Source organism: Anomaloglossus baeobatrachus, chromosome 8, assembly GCF_048569485.1.
Source record: "Anomaloglossus baeobatrachus isolate aAnoBae1 chromosome 8, aAnoBae1.hap1, whole genome shotgun sequence".
NCBI classification, from domain to species: Eukaryota; Metazoa; Chordata; class Amphibia; order Anura; family Aromobatidae; genus Anomaloglossus; species Anomaloglossus baeobatrachus.
This window is the reverse complement of record NC_134360.1, coordinates 121,978,115-122,003,114: the sequence shown is the minus strand read 5'-3', so window position 1 is coordinate 122,003,114 and position 25,000 is coordinate 121,978,115. Positions and strand designations below refer to the sequence as shown.

At 46.4% G+C, this 25,000-nt stretch overlaps 1 protein-coding gene across 1 annotated transcript in view; it reads right to left on the bottom strand.

Moving 5' to 3' along the window:
* Positions 1 to 13,471: 13,471 nt before the first annotated feature.
* The window catches only part of ALDH9A1 (aldehyde dehydrogenase 9 family member A1), an 80,094-nt gene continuing 68,565 nt past the window's right edge, over positions 13,472 to 25,000 (bottom strand). The window contains exons 9-10 of the mRNA XM_075321977.1: positions 17,294 to 17,406; positions 13,472 to 13,762 (exon numbers count right to left, since the gene is read on the bottom strand). Of these exons, the coding sequence (XP_075178092.1) occupies positions 13,668 to 13,762; positions 17,294 to 17,406 (208 nt within the window). The 3' untranslated portion in view covers positions 13,472 to 13,667. The remainder of the gene's footprint in view (positions 13,763 to 17,293; positions 17,407 to 25,000) is intronic.

Sequence of the window (25,000 nt, the reverse complement as noted above, 5' to 3'; positions counted from 1 at the left end):
CACCAGCTGCAGCTAGCTCAGCTCCGGCCCTCATCAGCCACACGTGACCTTCAAGACACCAAACTTCCAAAGGTCCGTGTTGAGGACTTCCCAGTGCTGGAGAAGGATGGAGACTTGGACTCTTTCTTGACTGCTTTTGAACGGACTTGCCTGCAGCACCATCTGGACAAGGACCAGTGGGCCAAATACCTGACCCCCCGTTTAAGGGGTAAGGCCCTGGATATCCTTGGGGACTTGCCTGCTGAGGCAGATCAGGGCTACGACACCATCAAGCGGGCCCTGATCCAACAGTACAACCTCACTCCAGAGTCCTACCGCACGAAGTTTCGGAGCCTACAGAAGGGACCAAAGGACTCCTGGGCTGACCACCGGCGGGCACTTGCCCGAGCTGCCGACCACTGGACCCAAGGCCTGCAGCTTTCCAACGGACCGGAGATCCTGGACTTGTTCATCACGGAGCAACTCTTGTGGAACTGCCCTGAGGATCTCCGCCAGTTCATCCGAGACCAGAAGCCAAAGGGGTCCACGGCTACAGCTGCCCTGGCCGATGACTACACCAACAATCGGGCTCCTGAGGCCAGGAGAGCAGCCACCAGCAGCACCTGGAGAGGGGGTAAGATGAACTCTGCGACTGCCCCACCTGCCCCTAGACTGCAGGGGGTGTCCCCCTCACCTCCCCTCTCCAGGCCCGTGGCAGAACCAAGACGGTGCCACCAGTGCAACTTACCTGGACACTTCAAGGCCATGTGCCCTCAGTGTCCCAAGGCCCCGGCTCCGTCCCCGTCCCAAGGGCCGCCCAAGGTGTATTGTGGGGGTGGTGGTAGGTCCCTGGACAGCTTCCAACCTGTCACCGTCGGCCGGTCTGTGACCATAGGACTGCGAGACAGCGCCTCGGAGGTGACTCTGGTGCGGCCTGAGATGGTGTCCCCCCAAGACTTGATACCTGGAAAAACCCTCGCTGTCTCCGGGATTGGAGGCATTGACCCGGCGCTGCCTGTTGCTGGCATTTATGTGGACTGGGGCGCAGGGCGAGGGGTGAGGGAGGTAGGGGTAACTGATCGGATCCCTGCAAACGTGCTACTTGGGACAGATTTGGGGCAGATAACCTCCCAGTTTGGGCCCCCCCAAAGGGCTGAACCTTCAGCCAGTACTGACATGCCTCCGGACAATGTTGATGTGTTATCTATGAATGTTGTAATGGAGGAGGGAGTGAGCTCTGATTTTTCTGCTTGCACAGACACAGCTGCAGCTGTGACAGGGGAGGGGGTCAGAGAAAGGTGTGACCATGCCTCTACAAGTGATCAGCCAGTGAGCTGGGATCTGCTGCCCTCTGCAGGGATAAGCAGAGAGCAGGGTGCTGCAGGGGGAGGACCAGTGTGTGGGGTGGGGGCTACCACAGCAAATGTGGGGTCCCCAGAGATTTCACAGCGGGGTTCTGTTGCTGCAGGAGGGGAACAGGCAGGTGAGATTGGGGCCTGTCCAGGAGCGGAAGTGCTCCCAGGTAAGATCTCGGTGCATGGTTCCCCCACAACCGGGGTGTCAGGAAGCCAGGTAGGTCTGCCTGAACCGGCGACTTGGTCAGGAACGGAGGAGGAGCAGGCACGACCCACGGTCGCAGCGGCTGTGGCCGCTGTCACCCGCAGTGGGAGTGCTGGAAGCCAAGGGGCCTCCCGGAGGTCCGATAGCTCTTCCCCTTCTGACCAAGTGGCAGCCGAGTCAGGTGGAGGCCAGGACACAGGTCCCGGGGTACTGACTGAAGATGTGACAGTCTCGTCGATTCTGGCCACATCTAGTCAGGGGTTTCAGGCAGCGTTAGAAGCTGACGACAGCCTGAAAGCTCTAAAGGAGCAGGCGGCACAGCCTCCCTCGGACTCGGACCCGGAGCGAGTGGTCTGGGACCAAGGACGGCTGTACCGGGTCACGGTCCAGCAGGGTTCACCGGAGGCGTGGCCCAGGGACCGACAGTTGGTGGTACCCTATCCGTTCCGGACGGAGTTGTTGCGGATCGCACATGAGATTCCGATGGCCGGACACCTAGGGATCGCTAAGACCAAGGCCAGGTTAAACCAGCATTTCTACTGGCCAAAAATGGGGGCCGATGTGGCTGCCTACTGCCGTTCGTGTGAAACCTGTCAGAGAGTGGGGAAGGCGGGGCCACACCCCAAAGCCCCACTGGTATCTCTGCCAATCATCGATGAGCCTTTCAGGAGGGTGGCTGTGGATCTGGTCGGCCCGCTGGCCATCCCCAGCAGCTCCGGGAAACGCTTCATACTAACGGTAGTGGACTATGCCACCCGGTACCCAGAAGCAGTGGCCTTGTCGTCCATTCGGGCTGACAAGGTGGCCACCGCCTTGCTGGAGATTTTCTCCCGAGTGGGTTTCCCCCAGGAAATGCTCACTGACCGGGGGACCCAATTCATGTCCCAGCTGATGGAGGCCCTCTGTAAGCAAGTCCAGGTGCGACATCTGGTGGCCAGCCCGTACCATCCACAGACTAATGGCCTGTGCGAGCGGTTTAATGGCACCTTAAAGCAGATGCTTAAGATGTTGGTCGACTCCCATGGGCGTGACTGGGAGCGGTATCTCCCACACCTGTTATTTGCTTACCGGGAGGTTCCACAGGCCTCAACAGGATTCTCACCGTTTGAGCTCCTGTACGGGCGACGTGTGCGGGGCCCCCTGGCTCTGGTGAAAGAGGCTTGGGAAGGGGATTTGGCCACCCCTGGAGTGTCGGTTATCGAGTATGTCGTGCGCTTCCGGGACAAAATGCAGGCCTTGACGCAACTGGTACACGACAATATGGCTCAAGCCCAGGCCGATCAGAAGCGTTGGTACGACCAGAACGCTTGTGAGAGGACCTACCAAGTGGGTCAAAAGGTGTGGGTACTGGTCCCCGTACCACAGGACAAGCTTCAGGCAGCCTGGGAAGGCCCATACCTCGTGTACCAGCAGCTCAACCCTGTGACGTACCTGGTCACCCTGGACCCTGCCCGTGGAAGGCGGAAGCCCTTCCATGTGAACATGATGAAGGCACATCATGAGCAGGAGGCATGTGCGCTCCCCGTGTGCAACCTGCCCGAGGAGGGAGAAGCGGAAACCCTCTTGGATATGCTAGCCCAGGTTAGGGCAGGCGGATCCATTGAGGATGTGGAGGTTGGCCACCAGCTCTTGGAGGACCAACGGTCCCAGCTGTGGGCCACCCTACACCCCTTCCGGGGGTTGTTTACCAACCAGCCCGGAAGGACTGACTTGGCTGTCCATCACGTGGACACTGGGGATCATCCCCCGATCCGGCGTTCAGCATATCGGGTTTCCCTGGAGGTGCAGCAACACATGCGCCAGGAGATTGACGAGATGCTGAAGCTGGGGGTGATCCAGGCATCCAACAGCGCTTGGGCCTCGCCTGTAGTCCTCGTCCCTAAGAAGGACCGAACCACTCGGTTCTGCGTGGACTACAGGGGGCTCAATGCTGTCACGGTCGCCGATGCGTACCCAATGCCACGCATCGATGACCTGCTCGATCAGTTGGCCGGGGCTCAGTACCTGACCATCATGGACCTGAGCCGGGGATATTGGCAGATCCCCCTGACTCGCAAGGCCAGGGAACGCTCTGCCTTTATTACCCCATTTGGACTGTACGAGTCCACGGTGATGCCATTCGGGATGAGGAATGCCCCTGCCACTTTCCAGCGGATGGTCAACACCCTGCTCAAGGAACTTGAAGGGTACGCGGCCGCGTACCTGGATGACATTGCCGTCTTCAGTCCCACCTGGGAAGATCACCTAGAGCATCTAGCACAGGTGCTCAGGCGGATCCACCAGGCAGGTTTGACCATCAAGCCGGGAAAGTGTCAGCTGGCCATGAGCGAGGTCCAGTACCTCGGTCACCGGGTAGGCGGGAGAACACTGAAGCCCGAGCCTGAGAAAGTGGAGGCCATCGCGTCCTGGCCCACCCCCAGGACCAAGAAGCAGGTGATGTCCTTCTTGGGGACCGCTGGGTACTATAGGAGGTTTGTTCCATGCTATAGTAGCCTGGCAAAGCCCTTGACGGACCTCACCAAGAAGAAGCTGCCCTCTGCAGTCGATTGGACAGTGGACTGCGAGACAGCCTTCCGGGCCCTAAAGGACGCCCTGTCCAGCCCGCCCGTGCTACAGGCAGCCGACTTCACGCGGCCGTTTGTAGTACAGACCGACGCCAGTGACTTCGGCCTCGGTGCGGTACTCAGCCAGGTGGACTCTGCGAGCCAAGAGCACCCAGTCTTGTACCTGAGCAGGAAGCTGTTACCAAGGGAAGTGGCCTATTCCACGATGGAAAAGGAGTGCCTGGCCATAGTGTGGGCCCTGCAGCGTCTGCAACCCTATCTATACGGGCGCCACTTCATCGTGGAGACGGACCACAATCCCCTCAGCTGGTTACACACTGTCTCCGGGACGAATGGCAGGTTGTTGCGATGGAGCCTGGCGCTCCAGCAATACAACTTCACCATTCGACACAAAAGGGGCCGTGACCACGGTAACGCAGACGGGCTGTCCCGACAAGGAGAGGTCGCGGACGGGCGCACGGGGGAACACCGGAGTGTGCTGCCCCCTAGCGCCCTCAAAAGGGGGGAGGTGTGAGGTAAATCCGGAGATATGACGATAAATCATGATATTCAAGTTATGTCAGGAAGCCCTCTCCTGGTGTCACCCCCCCTTTCCTTCACACAACTCCTTCAATCAGAAAATTTACCACAGGGATAAACGGTTTGTTTAGCAGATAGGTGTCAAAGGAACTGGTCTGTGTTCCACTTACACCTCCATGGCCATCTCCTGTGATATGGAGATTAGATGATGTGGGAACAATGGACACAGGATGACTCCCTGCCGTGACCCTGTGGTAGGGGCTGCTATCTAATTAGCAAGCTTGGAAGTATCCAGACAGAACGACTCCAGTAAAATATGGTTCATATCTCGCAAGCCATATTTCCGATAAATATGGCAACCATAAAAATGGTGTCTCCGCATGCGGACGATGCTGGCACACCCTTTTTATGGGAGCAGGACCTGGGGAAATACCCCAGGCGTGATATCAGCCAATGGGGAACTAGTAGACAAGTCATGAGTCCTCTCGTTCTGTAGCTAAATTCATAACTGTCACAATGAGAGCGTTGGCGTCTGCCTACGACGCTCCCAGGCCAAGTTATGGCCATATCCCCTGTTGTGGATATTGTCCATAACTCCAGCCAGGGGTGGAGCAGTGCTCCCTCTGAGGTCACTAAGGTAGGAGGGGACCTGGATTTGCCCAGGTTGATAACCCTACTTCGGCCATTTTCCAGTGTTCTTTCGCTGGGGGTCACGTGTAGGAAACATCTGTGGGAAGGATCCTAGAAACCTGGTCTACAGCGCCCCCCTGTGGCCAGACGCACAAGGTAACTGCTGGAACTGTGTATGCCTGTTTGTAAACCATGCTTTATCTGTAACTGTACTCTGACCTATGTATATTCTGTAGATCCCCTATTGTATATATTGTAGTTTCTAGTGTGCTTTAGGCTGATTAAATTATATAATTAATCTTGGGCTGTTCTGTTATCTCGATCTTGAATCCCACGTCTGTGTGTTCGGCTAATAGTTACCGTGAAGCGGTTGGTGGCAGCGAGTTATGCCAAGGATTATTGTGGGGAGGCCAGTGAGATTCGGGGAGGTTTTATATATTCCGCCCGCGGAGGTCGGGGGAATATATACCCTACTCTCACCGGGGACCCTTCAATAATCGGCATAAGTAGTATAGCGGCCTCCTTGCTTATTGTCGGGCAATTCCATAATTGGCCTGACTATAAGAGGGGCGCTAGAGAGCGCGTCACGTGCTCTGTCTGTCGGTCGGGAGGTATAAAGGAGGGGTGACCCCCACTTGTTACCCCCCAATTGTGACGTACTGGTAGCCAGCGCGGGGGATTTCTGAGTGACCCCCCCGGTGGTTCGTGACAGTATGTATATGTATATATATATAGTATATGTGTGTTTGTGTGTATGTCCGCTAAAGGATTCCACGCCGTCGCATTTACAAATCAGGAATTTTTGCACAGACGCCTCATGTGACCCAGGGAGCGCCATAGACTATGTTTTGACAGAAAATGTAACCCCGTGCTTTACAGTTAGTCTCTAAAATTCTGTCGCCATTAAACTGAATGGAGGTGGGAGCTATAGGTTATTAATAGCAACTGTCAGTGGTTGCTATAGGAACAAAATAAACTGTTAGTTGAAGCTTATGTGTGAGGTTACATGATGTCTGTGGAGAGATGGATAGAGAGACCGAATAAGACAGACAGACAGAGACACAGAGATAGAGAGCGAGAGACAGACACAGAGATAGAGAGCGAGAGACAGACACAGAGATAGAGAGCGAGAGACAGACACAGAGATAGAGAGCGAGAGACAGACACAGAGATAGAGAGCGAGAGACAGACACAGAGATAGAGAGCGAGAGACAGACACAGAGATAGAGAGCGAGAGACAGACACAGAGATAGAGAGCGAGAGACAGACACAGAGATAGAGAGCGAGAGACAGACACAGAGATAGAGAGCGAGAGACAGACACAGAGATAGAGAGCGAGAGACAGACACAGAGATAGAGAGCGAGAGACAGACACAGAGATAGAGAGCGAGAGACAGACACAGAGATAGAGAGCGAGAGACAGACACAGAGATAGAGAGCGAGAGACAGACACAGAGATAGAGAGCGAGAGACAGACACAGAGATAGAGAGCGAGAGACAGACACAGAGATAGAGAGCGAGAGACAGACACAGAGATAGAGAGCGAGAGACAGACACAGAGATAGAGAGCGAGAGACAGACACAGAGATAGAGAGCGAGAGACAGACACAGAGAGCGAGAGACAGACACAGAGAGCGAGAGACAGACACAGAGATAGAGAGCGAGAGACAGACACAGAGAGCGAGAGACAGACACAGAGAGCGAGAGACAGACACAGAGAGCGAGAGACAGACACAGAGAGCGAGAGACAGACACAGAGAGCGAGAGACAGACACAGAGAGCGAGAGACAGACACAGAGAGCGACAGAGAGCGACAGAGAGCGACAGAGAGCGACAGAGAGCGACAGAGAGCGACAGAGAGCGACAGAGAGCGACAGAGAGCGACAGAGAGCGACAGAGAGCGACAGAGAGACAGAGAGCGACAGAGACACAGAGAGACAGAGAGACAGAGACAGAGAGACAGAGAGACAGAGAGACACAGAGACACAGAGACAGAGAGACAGAGAGACAGAGAGACAGAGAGACAGAGAGACAGAGAGACAGAGAGACAGTTACTATCCCGGGCAACGCCCGGGTACTACAGCTAATATGTATATTATATTATATATTATATATCATACATACACACACACACACACACCAAAAGTTTGGACACACCTTCTCCTTCAAAGAGTTTTCTTTATTTTCATGACTCTGAAAATTTTAGATTCACATTGAAGGCATCAAAACTATGAATTAACACATGTGGAATGAAATACTTAAAAGTGTGAAACAACTGAAAGTATGTCTTATATTCTAGGTTCTTCAAAGTAGCCACCTTTTGCTTTCATTACTACTTTGCACACTCTTCGCATTCTCTTGATGAGCTTCAAGAGGTAGTCGCCGGAAATGGTTTTCCAACAGTCTTGAAGGAGTTCCCAGAGATGCTTAGCACTTATTGGCCCTTTTGCCTTCACTCTGCGGTCCAGCTCACCCCAAACCATCTCGATGGGGTTCAGGTCTGGTGACTGTGGAGACCAGGTCATCTGTCATAGCACCCCATCACTCTCCTTCTTAGTCAAATAGCCCTTACAAAGACTGGAGGTGTGTTTGGTGTCATTGTCCTGTTGAAAAATAAATGATGGTCCAACTAAACGCAAACCGGATGGAATAGCACGCCGCTGCAAGATGCTGTGGTAGGCATGCTAGTTCAGTATGCCTTCCATTTTGGATAAATCTCCAACAGTGTCACCAGCAAAGCACCCCCACACCATCACACCTCCTCCTCCATGCTTCACGGTGTGAACCAGCCATGTAGAGTCCATCCGTTCACCTTTTCTACCAAGACACGGTGGTTGGATGCAAAGATCTCAAATTTGGACTCATCAGACCAAAGCACAGATTTCCACTGGTCTAATGTCCATTCCTTGTGTTCTTTAGCCCAAACAAGTCTCTTCTGCTTGTTTCCTGTTCTCAGCAGTGGTTTCCTAGCAGCTATTTTACCATGAAGGCCTGCTGCACAAAGTCTCCTCTTAACAGTTGTTGTAGAGATGAGGAGGTGTGTCCAAACATTTGGTTTGTACTGTATCTATAAAATATAGTAATATATTATATACACATACATACATACATACATACATACATACACGGATAGGACCCAGGCTGGGGAACATATATACCAGGATGGGGCCCAGACAGGGGGGCATATATATACCAGGACGGGGGACATTACTACATAATGAAAGGGTGAGCAACACGTATACAGCAGGCACTTAAAAATGTGAGGGGCCTTTACAAAGTATAGCAGCTAATGTGGGGGGCTGTGGGGACTACTGTATGGACAATCAGTGTGTCTGCTACTGTGGTGGCCATAATACAGTTTGTGGACTATTGTTTTGGGTGCAGCTATGGACCCATCATATTGTGTATAGGGGAGGTGTAGAGGTATACTGTGTATAGGGGAGCTATGGGAACATCATACTGTGTATAGGGGAGGTGTACATGGGGAGACTTAGGAGACATTAGTAAATGTTAAGAAGGCACTTAAGATCCATTACGGTTATAGGGGCACTTAGGGTATTGCGACAGTCAGAGGAGCACATGGGGCATTATTATTACTTTCTAGGAGCAAAATGTGGACACTTTTCTAGGGCACTTACACAGGGCATTAATATTTTCTACCATTAATATTTTTTACCATCTAGAGGGCACAAAGGAGAGATTTTACAATGTAAGGGGCACAGTGGTGGCATTACTATGTGTGGCAGTCAGAGGAGCAATGTTTTTATACCGCACAGCAGGTGCAGTAATAGGGACACATAAGGCAGCAGTGGCTCATTATTGGGGTGTCAGCAGGAGGAGGAGTTTTTGCAGTTTGGGAATAGATGGGATGGTGTCATAAAATGTGAGAAGTCAAATGTGTCTTTTTTTGTAATCTCTGCAGACGAGTCGTGGCTGGAAGAAGGTGTGATGTCTGTCTGGGCCAGATGGAAAAGACGGGAAGAGTGAACGATTCCACCTGCAAGAAGAACAGCTGTAAGTCTCCATCTGTACTTGTATGTGCTGAGGACTTGATACCTGGATATCAGGTGGGGGACATATGTACCAGGATTGAGGACATTACTGCATAATGAAGGGTGGGGTGGGGGAAACAATTCATACATCTTCATATATATGGATTTAGAACTCTACAGGTGACCATACATTTGACGAACGTCCGGAGGGGGGCCCCCAGGTCAAAATTTTGCACCGGGGCCCATCGCACTCTAGTATCGCCACTGCATTTATCTATTATTTTTTTTTAGCTTTGAACATCTCTTACACATAAAATAATAATTTTAGTGTCGTGACACAGACGGCCATACGGATATCCAAAACAGACCATGCAAAATGGTCACAATAAAAGGCCACTCTAAAATGTCTAGTTTTAGCCCAATGCCACAGATGTCGCAAATTTTGAGGGATCATGTAAGTTGCATGTTGACTGCAGGAATGTCCACCAAAGCTGTTGCCCGTGGATTGAATATTCCTTTCTCAACCATAAGCCATCGTCAAAGGCGTTAGTAAATTTGGCAGTACATCCAACCAGCCTCAACTGTAGACCACGTGTAACCACAGCAGCCTAGGATCTCCACATCCAGCATCTTCACCTCAAAGATCGGCTAAGACCGCCACAACTGCTGCAACAATGTTTGCTTAACCAAAGAATTTTTGCACAAACTTTCAGAAACTATCACAAAAGTGCATCTGCATGTTTTCATTGTCCTCATGGGGGTTTCCACACGAGTGCAGTTGGTTATTGTAACTGACTTCAGTTAGCTAATGCTCAACTTCTATGGATGTTCTCTTCACAGATGAATCCAGGTTTTCACTGTACAGGCAAATGGTGGTCACATCAGATATGGACTGATTTTCTGTTCAAACTGCCCTCTCCCATGCCTCCCAATGCGGTGAAACATTTTAGGGTCCCTCTTTTATTGTTGCAGCCTAAGGCACACATGTGCAATATTCATCCTTTCTAAGCAGCATCATGATCTGAGACACCTGTGAGGTGGATGGATTATCTCAGCAAAGGAGAAGTACTCCCTAATAACGATGGGTGAGCAGTACAATGCTCGCTATTTGAATTGCTGAGTGAAGACAATACTCGAATGCTCGTTACTCGAGGCTGGTTAGATGCTCGGACGGGCTGAACTTGAGTAATTAGCTTTATGGAAGTCAATGATTGGCCATTTCAGCTCTTCATCGCCCACATACAGCCAGCCATATACAGACCATTTTTCGGGGACCACTTTTGGGGGGGAATGCTACATTCGAAAACATTGTTTTTTTGTACATAGAAAGTCTTCGCTTTTATTTTTGCTCCCATTTTTCATGAGCTGAACTCAAAAGTCTTGAGTTTAAATTTTTCTTCAGTATAAATAAATCTCCCATCCAGACAAACACTTGGAAAACATAATTTAAGTGGATGATAATTCCTGGTCTAAACATAAAATGGCAAAGAACTGATAGAGAGGAGAAAATAAAAAGTTGTCTATATAAGACCACAATGTTGCTCTTTTCATACTTAAAGGGAAGGTGTTGAAAAACTTTTTTTTTTTTTTTTAATAACTGAAAAAAATGTAAAGTATTAATGTTTTTATTAGTTTTTAATTGAGCAACATATAAAAAAAAAGGTTTTACAAGTTTGATATTTTCCACTGTTAAAACACTAGGAGGAGCAGCTGCTGAAATCCTACTGTACAACTAGCCTGAATTACAACTGCAGTAAAGGTGGGCAGAATCTGCTCTCATGTGTGTGATGTCACACCTCCTCCTCCCTTACAGTGCGGAGCCAATTTGTTGGTGACCGTAAAGTAATCCTGATATGTCTAAAGTGTCATCAAGGATGGCTGGCATAGTGCTCCACTGTATACCGTGCCCCCATATTCCTGTGCCCTGATATTTGTGCCCCATTAACTGTGCCCCCATATTCCTGCGCCCCGATATTTGTGCCCCACTGTATACAGTCTCCCATATAGTCTGCCCCCATATTCCTGTGCCCTGATATTTATATGCCCCACTGTATACCATGCCACATATACTGTGCTCTGAGTGCTGAGGAGGAACTGCCAAGACACCAAGCTGACAAGAGTAGCTGCCAGCAGGGATTGGAGTTCTGAGGTGATATGCTGCAAGGAGGGATAATCTAAAAGGTGTCTTGCAGCGATCACTGCTCCGAGCTGCATGCACTCATCTCAGCCTCTCCTGTCAGCCTGGTGTGTTAAGCGGCCACAGCACAGAGCAGTGAGGAGCTGCTAGGACCAGAGGCCCGAGGTGAGCACATGAGAAGGAGGGAGGGTGAGTGGCGGAGGAGTGGTGGAGGGCAGCGGCAGGATGGGGGAAAGTGGAGCGGCGGGGGGGGTAGAAGCAGCACATCAGGATCAGTGTGGGTGCAATCACTGCTGCCCGACACGGTACTCACCACATCCTGAGCGGGTGACAGGCGGCAAGCGCAGCACACTGTATACGCAGTGGGCTCCCCAAAGATGGCGGCGGTCTCATCCCAGAGCTGTGATCTGGACAGCCCAGGGGGTGAGTCCAGCTCAGAGCAGGAAGCGCTCAGTGTTAAATATAGGGTCGGATGGCGTCTATCAAACCCAATGCACAGGGAGCTGTCATATTTCAGGGGAGTAATGTCATTACTCCAAGATGGCAGCCCCCGGTGTTTTAGTAAAAATAGAATTACATAGAAACTAAACAATGAATTTAAATTTTGTATTAAAAATAACTGATTCCATATTCACTATTAATACAAAATTTAGAATATGCAACACCTTCCCTTTAAATGGGCCTCAGAAAAATGAGTAATTAAGGCTTATCATAATTTGATCCTCTCTTTTGTATAATCTACCCTGAGCATGGACTGATGAGACTCTTTTGGTTACTGTGTAACAGAATTTGAGTACATAGTGCAATGTAATCCACCAGGTCAAGAGATTAAAGTGCAAACCAAACTATAATTCTAAAGTCAGTATTTCACAACCTTCCAAGATAAGCAGCTAACTACAAGTCTAACATTACTTAATACTCAGCTGCCAAAACATAAGTAGGTAGCTGTCTAGCTGTTTTGTTTTTTTTGTTTCAATATGGAATAACAATCCAATGTCATTTTCTCATAACATTCAAAACAGAAAATTATTTTTTGAAGTGGTAATAATATATATAGCACTAAAACTGTATAGCAGTAACATGCAGAAAACTCTTTATGATTCTTATTCACGGCTCACGTGTTCTAACCACAAGAGCTGCGTGTATGTTAATATTTCTTTTTGGAAACTACAATAAGAGTACAGAACAGAGAACTAAACTGTGTCCAACACCTGATTAACAGACTATTCACGAAGGCTTTAGGCTATGTGCGCACGTAGCGTTTGTCCCTGCAGAAATTTCTGCAGCGATTTGAACAGCACAAGTGTGCTTCAAATCGCTGCAGAAAGAGTCCGTAATGAAAAAATAAAAAGCAGATTCCATGCGCTCTGACTGCAGCCCCTCCCATAGACAGAGCGGGGACTGCAGGCAGAGCGCAGGAAAGAAGTGACAGGTCACTTCTTAGAACGCGCGCTTCAAGCAGCAGCCGAAGCGCTGCACTCTAATACACCACGTGCGCACGGCTCCTGCATAATCTTCATAGATTATGCTGGGGACGCAGGACGCATGAAGTTACGCTGTGGTGCAGATTGCAGCGTAACTGCATGCAAATACGCAACGTGCGCACATAGCCTTAGGCTATGTGCCCACGGGACCTTGTACCTGTGGATTTTGCTGCAGAAAACCTGTGCATTTATCTGAATTTTTGTTATCCTATTGGACATGGGGAGTGTCTGTGTCAATGCTGCGGTATGTGCGGCTGCGGAACATGATGTGGATGTCCCACAGCCGCACGTAACTGCATGTCAATTATTCATGCGGATTTACCTGCGGATATCTCGGCTCTCCACTATGGAGATAGAGGCCGGGACTTCTGCAGGTAAGTCGCATGAATGTCCGTAGGTTTTCCGCAGATGTTTTGCTGGAATTCCACAGCTATGGATAGCTGAGGATTCTGGGGAGCTGCTGCGGGAAACTTGCGGACATACCTGCTGATATATCCGCAGGTACAAGGTCCCGTGGGCACATAGCCTTATTTTTTACAGAGCCATGACCGATTACCCTGAAAACATTTGAGCTCGATCAGTTATACAAATGCAATCCAGAACATATTAGAAGAGAAAGCAGTTTATTGTTACCGTGCTCTGCTCGAGCTTCAATTATCACAGTTTACAAGAATAGCTACATTTTTAGTACTGAAATGGAAATTTTCCTCTATTAGCATCTTGTATAAAAAGGAAAATAATATGCAACGCACTGTATTATAAATTTCATGAAATGAGAGTAATGGGGCAACTTCACGCCCACTTAAAACACTGAGTCGACATTTCCCATCTCCACACAGACAGTTTTCAGCTGGGAATAATACTCAATGGCAACTTGTCCATTTTCACGTCCAAAGCCTGCAGAAACAACTCAGATTCAGTTATTAGGTTTTTGGGTTGTTTTTTTTTAACTACTACAAAAGTTGATTACTCTAAACTGCAGAACCCTTCATCTACGGATTATACAGAGACAGTTATACCAGGCTGGTAACGTCCCAGTAATGGCGCCAAGGTCTACAACATTAATGCATGAGAACTTTACATTAAAGAGAACCCGACAGCTGACATATGCCGTCCAATCCAAGTGCAGCATTTGTCAAACACTTGGCTATACGATTCCAGGTAGGTATGTTTTGCTTGGAAAGACTTCCACGTTTCAGAGAAAAATATCTTGTAAAAGCTGCCGGACTGAACTGCACAGGAGGCTAGTGTAAGAAAAGAAAAGAAAAAAAAAAAAAATAATGAATATGTCCCCTGGAGCTTCTCCCAGCCTGCGCCCTTGGAGTGACTGGTCTCCTCCTATACAGGCATGCAGGAAGAGACCGGTTATTAAAGGGCAGACGGGCAGAGGCAGCCGAGTACTTACCTGTGCTGCTTGGTCACTGATGGTACACACAGTCATTATGTCCCTTTAAAACCCAAACAGGGGCTTGTGCATCATTGCGTGGCTAATCATATGATGACACCTTCCTATCGCTTGTTTTCCCAGTTATCTTTATGAAGCCACCGCCATCAACCAGAAAAAAGGAGAGAGTGAAGATTGAGGTAAAAGAAGTAAATTGGAAGGTGTATGTAAATGATTAGCTCTAACATGATGCTCTGAGATCAGTCCCTTTAACCCCTTCACGACCGGCCGATTTTGAGCTTTACGTTTTGGGGTTTTTTCGCCATTCTACCGAAAGACATAACTTTTTTTTATTTTTCAGTCAATATGGTCATACGAGGGCTCGTTTTTTGCGGAACGAGCTGTACTTTTACATAAAACCAATGAGTTTTACCATACAGTGTACTGGAAAACGGCATTAAAAAAGTGCGATTGCACGATTGTTTTTGAGATATTTTATTCAGTGTTCACTATATGGCAAAAACTGATGTGTCAGTGTGATGCCTGAGATCGATGCGAATTCGTAGACACCAAATATGAATAGGTTTACTTTTATGGAAGGGGGTTAAAAAAAAAAATTCAGAAGTTTGTCCGCAAAAAGTGTCGTCTGTTTTGTCCCATTTTCTGCGACCCATAGCGTTCTCATTTTTCAGGATCTATGGCTCAGTGACTGCTTATTTTTTGCATCTCAAGTTGACGTTGTTAACAGTACCATTTTTGCGCAGATGCTACATTTTGATCTCCCGCATTTTACGCAAAATTTGTGGCTACAAAAAAACGTAATTTTGGCGTTTGGATTTTTTTTGCTGCTGCGAAGTTTACCGATCAGACTTAACTTTTATTTTTTATAGATTGGGCATTTCTGAACGCGGTGATACCAAATGTGTGTATGTTTTTTTATTTTTTTTTAACCCTTTCATTTTCAATGGGGGGGGGGCGCGAAAGGGGGGTGATTTGAACTTTCAGTTTTTATTTTTTTTTAATTTTTCCAAACTTTTTTTTTATTTTACTAGTACCCCTAGGGGACTATAAGGATCAGCAGTCTGATCGCTCATTCATTTCTCCCGATCAGAACAGGACTGCTCAGCCCGGGAAAAATGATAATCTCTTGTAAAAGCTAGTACTCAGCTGTTTTACAGGACCTGAGTCATGTGAGCTAAGAGAGTCATCACATGACCCTGTGCTACCATGACAACCACCGGATCCACGAGATCACATCACGTGACTTCCGGTATCGGCCTGTAAGTAAAGTTTTAGCGTAATCACGATTATAATGGCACTGTCACATATTGAATGCGCCATTAAAAGCGTTAAAAAGGCACGGGCGGAACGTGATTCCAGTCGTGCCTGGCAGCCACACATGTCAGCTGCACAAATCAGCAGACGTCCGCTGATCGCTGACCATGACCGCTAGGACGTAATATTACCACCCACGGTCGTTAAGGGTTTAAATTAAAGCATTTCTGACTCTGAAAAGCTTCAGTGTTTCACAGACAAAACATTCTTGGCTGAAGTCATACACCAAGTGCCTAATTCATGGGGAGAGATAAAGAAAAATGTTTTAAGGATTTTTAATTATTTTCTGCAAAGTCAAAGGTTTACATACATTTCATAAGTATTTGTTACCATTACCCTTAAACTGTATTACTTGTCTTAAATGTTTGAATATCCTTACACAAGCTTCTCACAATAGTTGGTAGGAATTTTGTCCCATTCCTCCTGACAGAACTGGTGTAACAGACATGTTTGTAGGTCGCCTTGCTCGCTCTGGCCTTTTCAGCTTTGCCCATAAATTTTCAATAGGACTGAGATCAGGGCTTTCTGATGGCCACTCCAAAACATTGACTTTGTTATCCTTAAGCCACTTTGTCCAACAGTTTGTTAGTATGCTTCAGGTCATTGTCCATTTGGAAGACCCATTTCCGCCCAAGCTTTAAGTTCCTGGCTGATGTCATGAGGTGTTGCTTCAGTATTGCCACATAATCTTTCCTCAAAATGCCATCTATTTTGTGAAGTGCACCAGTTCCTCCTGCAGCAAATAAAACCTACAACATGATGCTGCCGCCCTAGTGTTTCACAGTTGGGATGGTGGTCTTAGGCTTCAAAGCTTCTCTTTTTTTCCTCCAAACGTAATAGTGGTCATTATGGGCAAACAGTTCAATTTTAGTTTTGTCAGACCACAGGACATGTCTCCAAATATTAAGGTCTTTGTTCCTGTGTGTATTTACAAAGATTACTCTGGCTATTTTATGTTTCTTTTGGAGTAATGGCTTCTTCCTGGCACAGTGGCCTTTCAGCCCATGTTGATACAGTACTCATTTCACTGTGGATAATAACACAATCTTACCAGCTTATGCCAACATTTTCACAAGGTCTTTTCCTTTTGTTCTTGGCTTGATTTGCACATGTCTGACCCAAGCATGTTTATCTCTGGTACACAGAACCTCTCTGCTTCCTGAGCGATATTATGGCTGGACATTCCCATCTAATTTGCACTACTATTCTTTATACAGATGAACGAGGCACCTTCACATATCTGGAAATTGCGCCCAAGGAGGAACCAGACTTGTGCAAGTCCACAATTCTCTTCCTGAGATCTTAGCTGATTTCTTTTGACTTTCCCATGATGCTACATAAAGAAGCAGTGTGTTTCAGGTGTGCATTAAAATACATTCACAGGTGTGTCTCTAACTCAAATGTTGCCAATTAACCTATCAGAAGCTTCCAAAGACATGACCTCGTTATACAAGCTGTCCCATATTGTTTAAGGTGTATGTATACTTTTTACTTTATACAAAGTAATAAAAATGCCTTAAATATTCTCGCTCTCATTATTCCGGCATTTGGCAAATATAAATAATTTTGGTTCCTAATTGACCAAAAACGGGAAAGGTTTATTCTGATTTCATGTCAAATGGTGAGAAAAACCTACAGGTGTGTCTTTTTAGTTTCAACTGTATATAAGTCCAGCTGTTTATTCACTGCTATTGAGCAGAGATACGTACCTGACTTTTTGTACCCTCCAAAGGGAAGTTCCACTGGGCTGACATTGTAATTGTTGATGAAGCACATACCAGCCTGCAGAGCAGCCACTACTCTGTGTGCACGCTGAATATCCCTGAAAAGAGGCAGAAAGAACAGTTTAGTAGCTTTCCAGCAAGGATGGTTAGGATTTCTGCAATGCTTTGAATCTGTGCAGTAGTGGTTTTGATGCTCTCTGTGCTTGCAGTGGGATCAATTCCACCCAACACACTAGACACAGCACTGCTTTTAAAGGGAGTCTACCAGCCTAAACTGACAGAGTAAACTAAGCACAATTTTGATATTCTTACATAATTTTGATCTACAACTACACCACATGTTCAAACGAGTCCTAAAAGTAAAATACAAAAGTACCAAATGAAACAACCGAGCAAAAAAAAATATTGGACTAAGTTTCATATTCATTTTTTATTGAAGAATGTGATCCAATATCACATGTCTGTGTGCAAAAGTATGTGGACCTTCACTTTCAAAAGGAACTTGTAATGACTGACAGCCTGCTGTCCTGATTTACATGTCTCACAGATGAATGGCCAGCCCAAATATCTTAGCCTATTTATAGATTAAGAAAAATATAGATTTCTCTGAAATAATGTCATTGGATCACCGATAAAAGGGTTTTTTTTTTATGACCAGCATACCCATATATACAGCTTAGTAGTGTTGATCCTACTGACAGATTCCCTCAGTATCTGGTGTGACTCCTTGTGCAGCAATAACTTCATATAAAGTTTGCAATAATTGTTGATTATGACATAGATATACAGTGCCTACAAGTAGTATTCAACCCCCTGCAGATTTAGCAGGTTTACACATTCAGAATTAACTTGGCATTGTGACATTTGGACTGTAGATCAGCCTGGAAGTGTGAAATGCACTGCAGCAAAAAAGAATGTTATTTCTTTTTTTACTTTTTTTTTTTTTAAATTGTGAAAAGTTTATTCAGAGGGTTATTTATTATTCAACCCCTCAAACCACAAGAATTCTGTTTGGTTCCCCTAAAGTATTAAGAAGTATTTCAGGCACAAAGAACAATGAGCTTCACATATTTGGATTAATTATCTCGTTTTCCAGCCTTTTCTGACTAATTAAGACCCTCCTCAAACTTGTGAACAGCACTCATACTTGGTCAACATGGGAAAGACAAAGGAGCATTCCAAGGCCATCAGAGACCAGATCGTGGAGGGTCACAAGGCTGGCAAGGGGTATAAAACCCTTTCCAAGGAGTTGGGCCTACCTGTCTCCACTGTTGGGAGCATCATCTGGAAGTGGAAGGCTTATGGAACTACTGTTAGCCTTCCACGGCCTGGACAGCCTTTGAAAGTTTCCACCCTCTTGAACCAGGCCTTGGTTTTCTTGGCTGTGTTCTTTGGGTCGTTGTCTTGTTGGAAGATGAAATGACGACCCATCTTAAGATCCTTGATGGAGGAGCAGAGGTTCTTGGCCAAAATCTCCAGGTAGGCCGTGCTATCCATCTTCCCAGCTCATTATTCTTTGTGCCTGAAATACGTCTTAATACTTTAGGGGAACCAAACAGAATTCTGGTGGTTTGAGGGGTTGAATAATAAATAACCCTCTGAATAAACTTTTCACAATTTCAAAAAAAAAAAAAAAAAGAAATAACATTCTTTTTTGCTGCAGTGCATTTCACACTTCCAGGCTGATCTACAGTCCAAATGTCACAATGCCAAGTTAATTCCGAATGTGTAAACCTGCAGGGGGTTGAATACTACTTGTATAAATATATATATCTATATATATAGCTATAATATCTATCTATATATATCTATAATATCTATCTATATATATCTATAATATCTATCTATATATATCTATAATATCTATCTATATATATCTATAATATCTATCTATAATATCTATCTATATATCTATCTATCTATATATCTATATCTATATCTATATCTATATAAAAATATATATATCTATATACACATACATACATACATACATACATACATACATACATATACACACCGTATTTTTCGGACCATAAGACGCACTTTTTTTTCCCCCAAATGTTGGGGGAAAGTTGGGGGTGCGTCTTATGGTCTGACTGTGGCTGCGGGGAATGAGGGTGCTGCGGTGGAGCGGGTCATCGGGGGCACGAGCAGGCTACTATAGCGCGCATAGTAAAGAGCCGGTCCACATGATCACCCCTGGCAATTACAGCCTGGAGTGATCATGTGCGGCTGTATTCACTGCCCCCCGCACATCATTATCAGCGCGGGGGGCAGTGAATCAGTGTACTCACCCGTCCCCGTGTGTGGAGCCGTTCCCCCGCAGGACGCGATGTCTTCCTGTCTGTGCCGGTCAGCTGATCTGTGCTGATCAGCTGATCTGCACAGACAGGAAGACATCGCGTGCTGCAGGGGAACGGCTCCACACACGCAGGTCATTTCCGCTGAGAGGAAGATGATCGGTGCTGGAGGGAATGAGGAAAAGGTGAGTATAAACATTTATTTTTTTTCTCTGTGCTATAGGATACAGGCCATATACCAGGATGGTATATGAGCATGATGGGGGCAAATAGCAGGATGGGAGTATATGAGTAGGAGGGATGGGGGGTATATGAACAGGATGGAAGTATATGAACAGGATGGGGGTATATGAACAGGATGGATGGGGGTATATGAACAGCATGGAAGTATATTAACAGGATGGATGGGGGGTATATGAACGAGATGGGGGTATATGAACAGGATGGGGGTATATGAACAGGATGGATGGGGGGTATATGAACAGGATGGATGGGGGGTATATGAACAGGATGGGGGTATATGAACAGGATGGGAGTATATGAGCAGGACGGATGGGGGGGTATATGAACAGGATGGGGGTATATGAACAGGATGGGGGGTATATGAACAGGATGGGGGTATATGAACAGGATGGGGGGTATATGAACAGGATGGGGGGTATATGAACAGGATGGGAGTATATGAGCAGGATGGATGGGGGGTATATGAACAGGATGGGGGTATATGAACAGGATGGATGGGGGGTATATGAACAGCATGGAAGTATATGAACAGGATGGATGGGGGGGTATATGAACAGGATAGGGGTATATGAACAGGATGGGGGTATATGAACAGGATGGATGGGGGGTATATGAACAGGATGGCAGAATATGAACAGGATGGGGGTATATGAACAGGATGGGAGTATATGAGCAGGACGGATGGGGGGGTATATGAACAGGATGGGGGGTATATGAACAGGATGGGGGGTATATGAACAGGATGGGGGGTATATGAACAGGATGGGGGGGTATATGAACAGGATGGGGGGTATATGAACAGGATGGGGGGTATATGAACAGGATGGGGGGTATATGAACAGCATGGGGGGTATATGAACAGGATGGGGGGTATATGAACAGGATGGGGGGTATATGAACCGGATGGGAGTATATGAGCAGGATGGATGGGGGGTATATGAACAGGATGGAAGTATATGAACAGGATGGGGGTATATGAACAGGATGGATGGGGGGTATATGAACAGCATGGAAGTATATGAACAGGATGGATGGGGGGTATATGAACAGGATGGGGGTATATGAACAGGATGGATGGGGGGTATATGAACAGGATGGGAGTATATGAACAGGATGGGGGTATATGAACAGGATGGGAGTATATGAACAGGACGGATGGGGGGTATATGAACAGGATGGGAGTATATGAGCAGGACGGATGGGGGGTATATGAACAGGATGGGGGGTATATGAACAGGATGGGGGGTATATGAACAGGATGGGGGGGTATATGAACAGGATGGGGGGGTATATGAACAGGATGGGGGTATATGAACAGGATGGATGGGGGGTATATGAACAGCATGGAAGTATATGAACAGGATGGATGGGGGGTATATGAACAGGATGGGGGGTATATGAACAGGATGGGGGTATATGAACAGGATGGGGGTATATGAACAGGATGGATGGGGGGTATATGAACAGGATGGGAGTATATGAACAGGATGGGGGTATATGAACAGGACGGATGGGGGGTATATGAACAGGATGGAGGTATATGAACAGGATGGGGGTATATGAGCAGGACGGATGGGGGGGTATATGAACAGGATGGGGGGGTATATGAACAGGATGGGGGGGTATATGAACAGGATGGGGGGGTATATGAACAGGATGGGGGGGTATATGAACAGGATGGGGGGGGTATATGAACAGGATGGGGGGGTATATGAACAGGATGGGGGGGTATATGAACAGGATGGGGGGGTATATGAACAGGATGGGGGGGTATATGAACAGGATGGGGGGTATATGAACAGGATGGGGGTATATGAACAGGATGGATGGGGGCTATATGAACAGGATGGATGGGGGCTATATGAACAGGATGGATGGGGGCTATATGAACAGGATGGATGGGGGCTATATGAACAGGATGGATGGGGGCTATATGAACAGGATGGATGGGGGCTATATGAACAGGATGGATGGGGGCTATATGAACAGGATGGATGGGGGCTATATGAACAGGATGGATGGGGGCTATATGAACAGGATGGATGGGGGCTAAATGAACAGGATGGATGGGGGCTAAATGAACAGGATGGATGGGGGCTATATGAACAGGATGGGGGTATATGAACAAGATGGGGGCTATATGAACAGGATGGATGGGGGCTATATGAACAGGATGGATGGGGGCTATATGAACAGGATGGATGGGGGCTATATGAACAGGATGGATGGGGGCTATATGAACAGGATGGATGGGGGCTATATGAACAGGATGGATGGGGGCTATATGAACAGGATGGATGGGGGCTATATGAACAGGATGGATGGGGGCTATATGAACAGGATGGGGGTATATGAACAAGATGGGGGTATATGAACAGGATGGGGTATATGAACAGGATGGGGTATATGAACAGGATGGGGGAATATGAGCAGGATGCTGGTATATAAGCAGGATGGGGGTTTATAGCAGGATCATATACAAGGCAGGAGGATCATTACCAGGATGGGGTACCTTAGTAGAGAATTTGGGACATTACCCCCATAACAGTGTCAGCAGCAGATCCTCGCCCCATAACAGTGTGTCACGACCACATTTTTTTGCTTAAAGTTTTATTTTACCTATTTTCCTCCTCTAAAACCAGGGTGCGTCTTATAGTCCGGTGCGTCTTATAGTCAGAAAAATACGGTGTAATATATAAATATATATATATATATATATATATATATAATATATACACACACATATACATATATATACACACGCACATACATACATACATACATACATACCATACATACATGTATGTATGTATGTATGTATGTACAGTTAGGTCCAGAAATATTTGGACAGTGACAAGTTTTGTTAATTTAGCTGTTTACAAAAACATGCTCAGAAATACAATTATATATATATAATATGGGCTGAAAGTGCACACTCCTAGCTGCAATATGAGAGTTTTCACATCCAAATCGGAGAAAGGGTTTAGGAATCATAGCTCTGTAATGCATAGCCTCCTCTTTTTCAAGGGACCAAAAGTAATTGGACAAGGGACGCTAAGGGCTGCAATTAACTCTGAAGGCGTCTCCCTCGTTAACCTGTAATCAATGAAGTAGTTAAAAGGTCTGGGGTTGATTACAGGTGTGTGGTTTTGCATTTGGAAGCTGTTGCTGTGACCAGACAACATGCGGTCTAAGGAACTCTCAATTGAGGTAAAGCAGAACATCCTGAGGCTGAAAAAAAAGAAAAAATCCATCAGAGAGATAGCAGACATGCTTGGAGTAGCAAAATCAACAGTCTGGTACATTCTGAGAAAAAAGGAATTGACTGGTGAGCTTGGGAACTCAAAAAGGCCTGTGCGTCCACGGATGACAACAGTGGTGGATGATCGCCGCATACTTTCTTTGATGAAGAAGAACCCGTTCACAACATCAACTGAAGTCCAGAACACTCTCAGTGAAGTAGGTGTATCTGTCTCTAAGCCAACAGTAAAGAGAAGACTCCATGAAAGTAAATACAAAGGGTTCACATCTAGATGCAAACCATTCATCAATTCCAAAAATAGACAGGCCAGAGTTAAATTTGCTGAAAAACACCTCATGAAGCCAGCTCAGTTCTGGAAAAGTATTCTTTGGACAGATGAGACAAAGATCAACCTGTACCAGAATGATGGGAAGAAAAAAGTTTGGAGAAGAAAGGGAACGGCACATGATCCAAGGCACACCACATCCTCTGTAAAACATGGTGGAGGCAACGTGATGGCATGGGCATACATGGCTTTCAATGGCACTGGGTCACTTGTGTTTATTGATGACATAACAGCAGACAAGAGTAGCCGGATGAATTCTGAAGTGTACCGGGATATACTTTCAGCCCAGATTCAGTCAAATGCCGCAAAGTTGATCGGACGGCGCTTCATAGTACAGATGGACAATGACCCCAAGCATACAGCCAAAGCTACCCAGGAGTTCATGAGTGCAAAAAAGTGGAACATTCTGCAATGGCCAAGTCAATCGCCAGATCTTAACCCAATTGAGCATGCATTTCACTTGCTCAAATCCAGACTTAAGACGGAAAGACCCACAAACAAGCAAGACCTGAAGGCTGCGGCTGTAAAGGCCTGGCAAAGCATTAAGAAGGAGGAAACCCAGCGTTTGGTGATGTCCATGGGTTCCAGACTTAAGGCAGTGATTGCCTCCAAAGGATTCGCAACAAAATATTGAAAATAAAATATTTTTTTTGGGTTTGGTTTATTTGTCCAATTACTTTTGACCTCCTAAAATGTGGAGTGTTTGTAAAGAAATGTGTACAATTCCTACAATTTCTATCAGATATTTTTGTTCAAACCTTCAAATTAAACGTTACAATCTGCACTTGAATTCTGTTGTAGAGGTTCCATTTCAAATCCAATGTGGTGGCATGCAGAGCCCAACTCGCGAAAATTGTGTCACTGTCCAAATTTCTGGACCTAACTAATATATATATATATATATATATATATATATATATATATATATATATATATATATATATATATATATATATATATATATATATATATATACATATACACACACACACACACACACACACACACACACACATACACATATATATATATATATATACACACACACACACACACACATATACACACACACATACATATACACACATACATATACACACACATATATACACACACCGTATTTCTCGCACTATAAGACGACCTGATTATAAGACGCACCCCCAAATTTGGTGAATGAATAGAGTTTTTTTTAATGTTAAATGGGGTCCATCTTATAATGCCAGTGTCCGTCTAACAAATCATATAGGGTATAGCCTCATAGCCCCCCATCCTAAAATTAGCCCCCCTTAATCTGGATATGGCCCCCTTATATTGAATATAGCCCCCTTGTGCTGGGACACGTCCCCCTGTGCTGCCCATGGCCCCTATAGATGGCACATCTCCCCTGTGTTTGATATGGCCCCCATACAGCTGCTCATAGCCACTATAGATGGGACATCTCCCCTGTGTTTGATATGGCCCCCATACAGTTGCCCATGGCCCCTATAGATGGCACATCTCCCCTGTGTTAGATATGCCCCCATGCTACTGCCCATAATAAAATAAAACACACTTTCCTTACC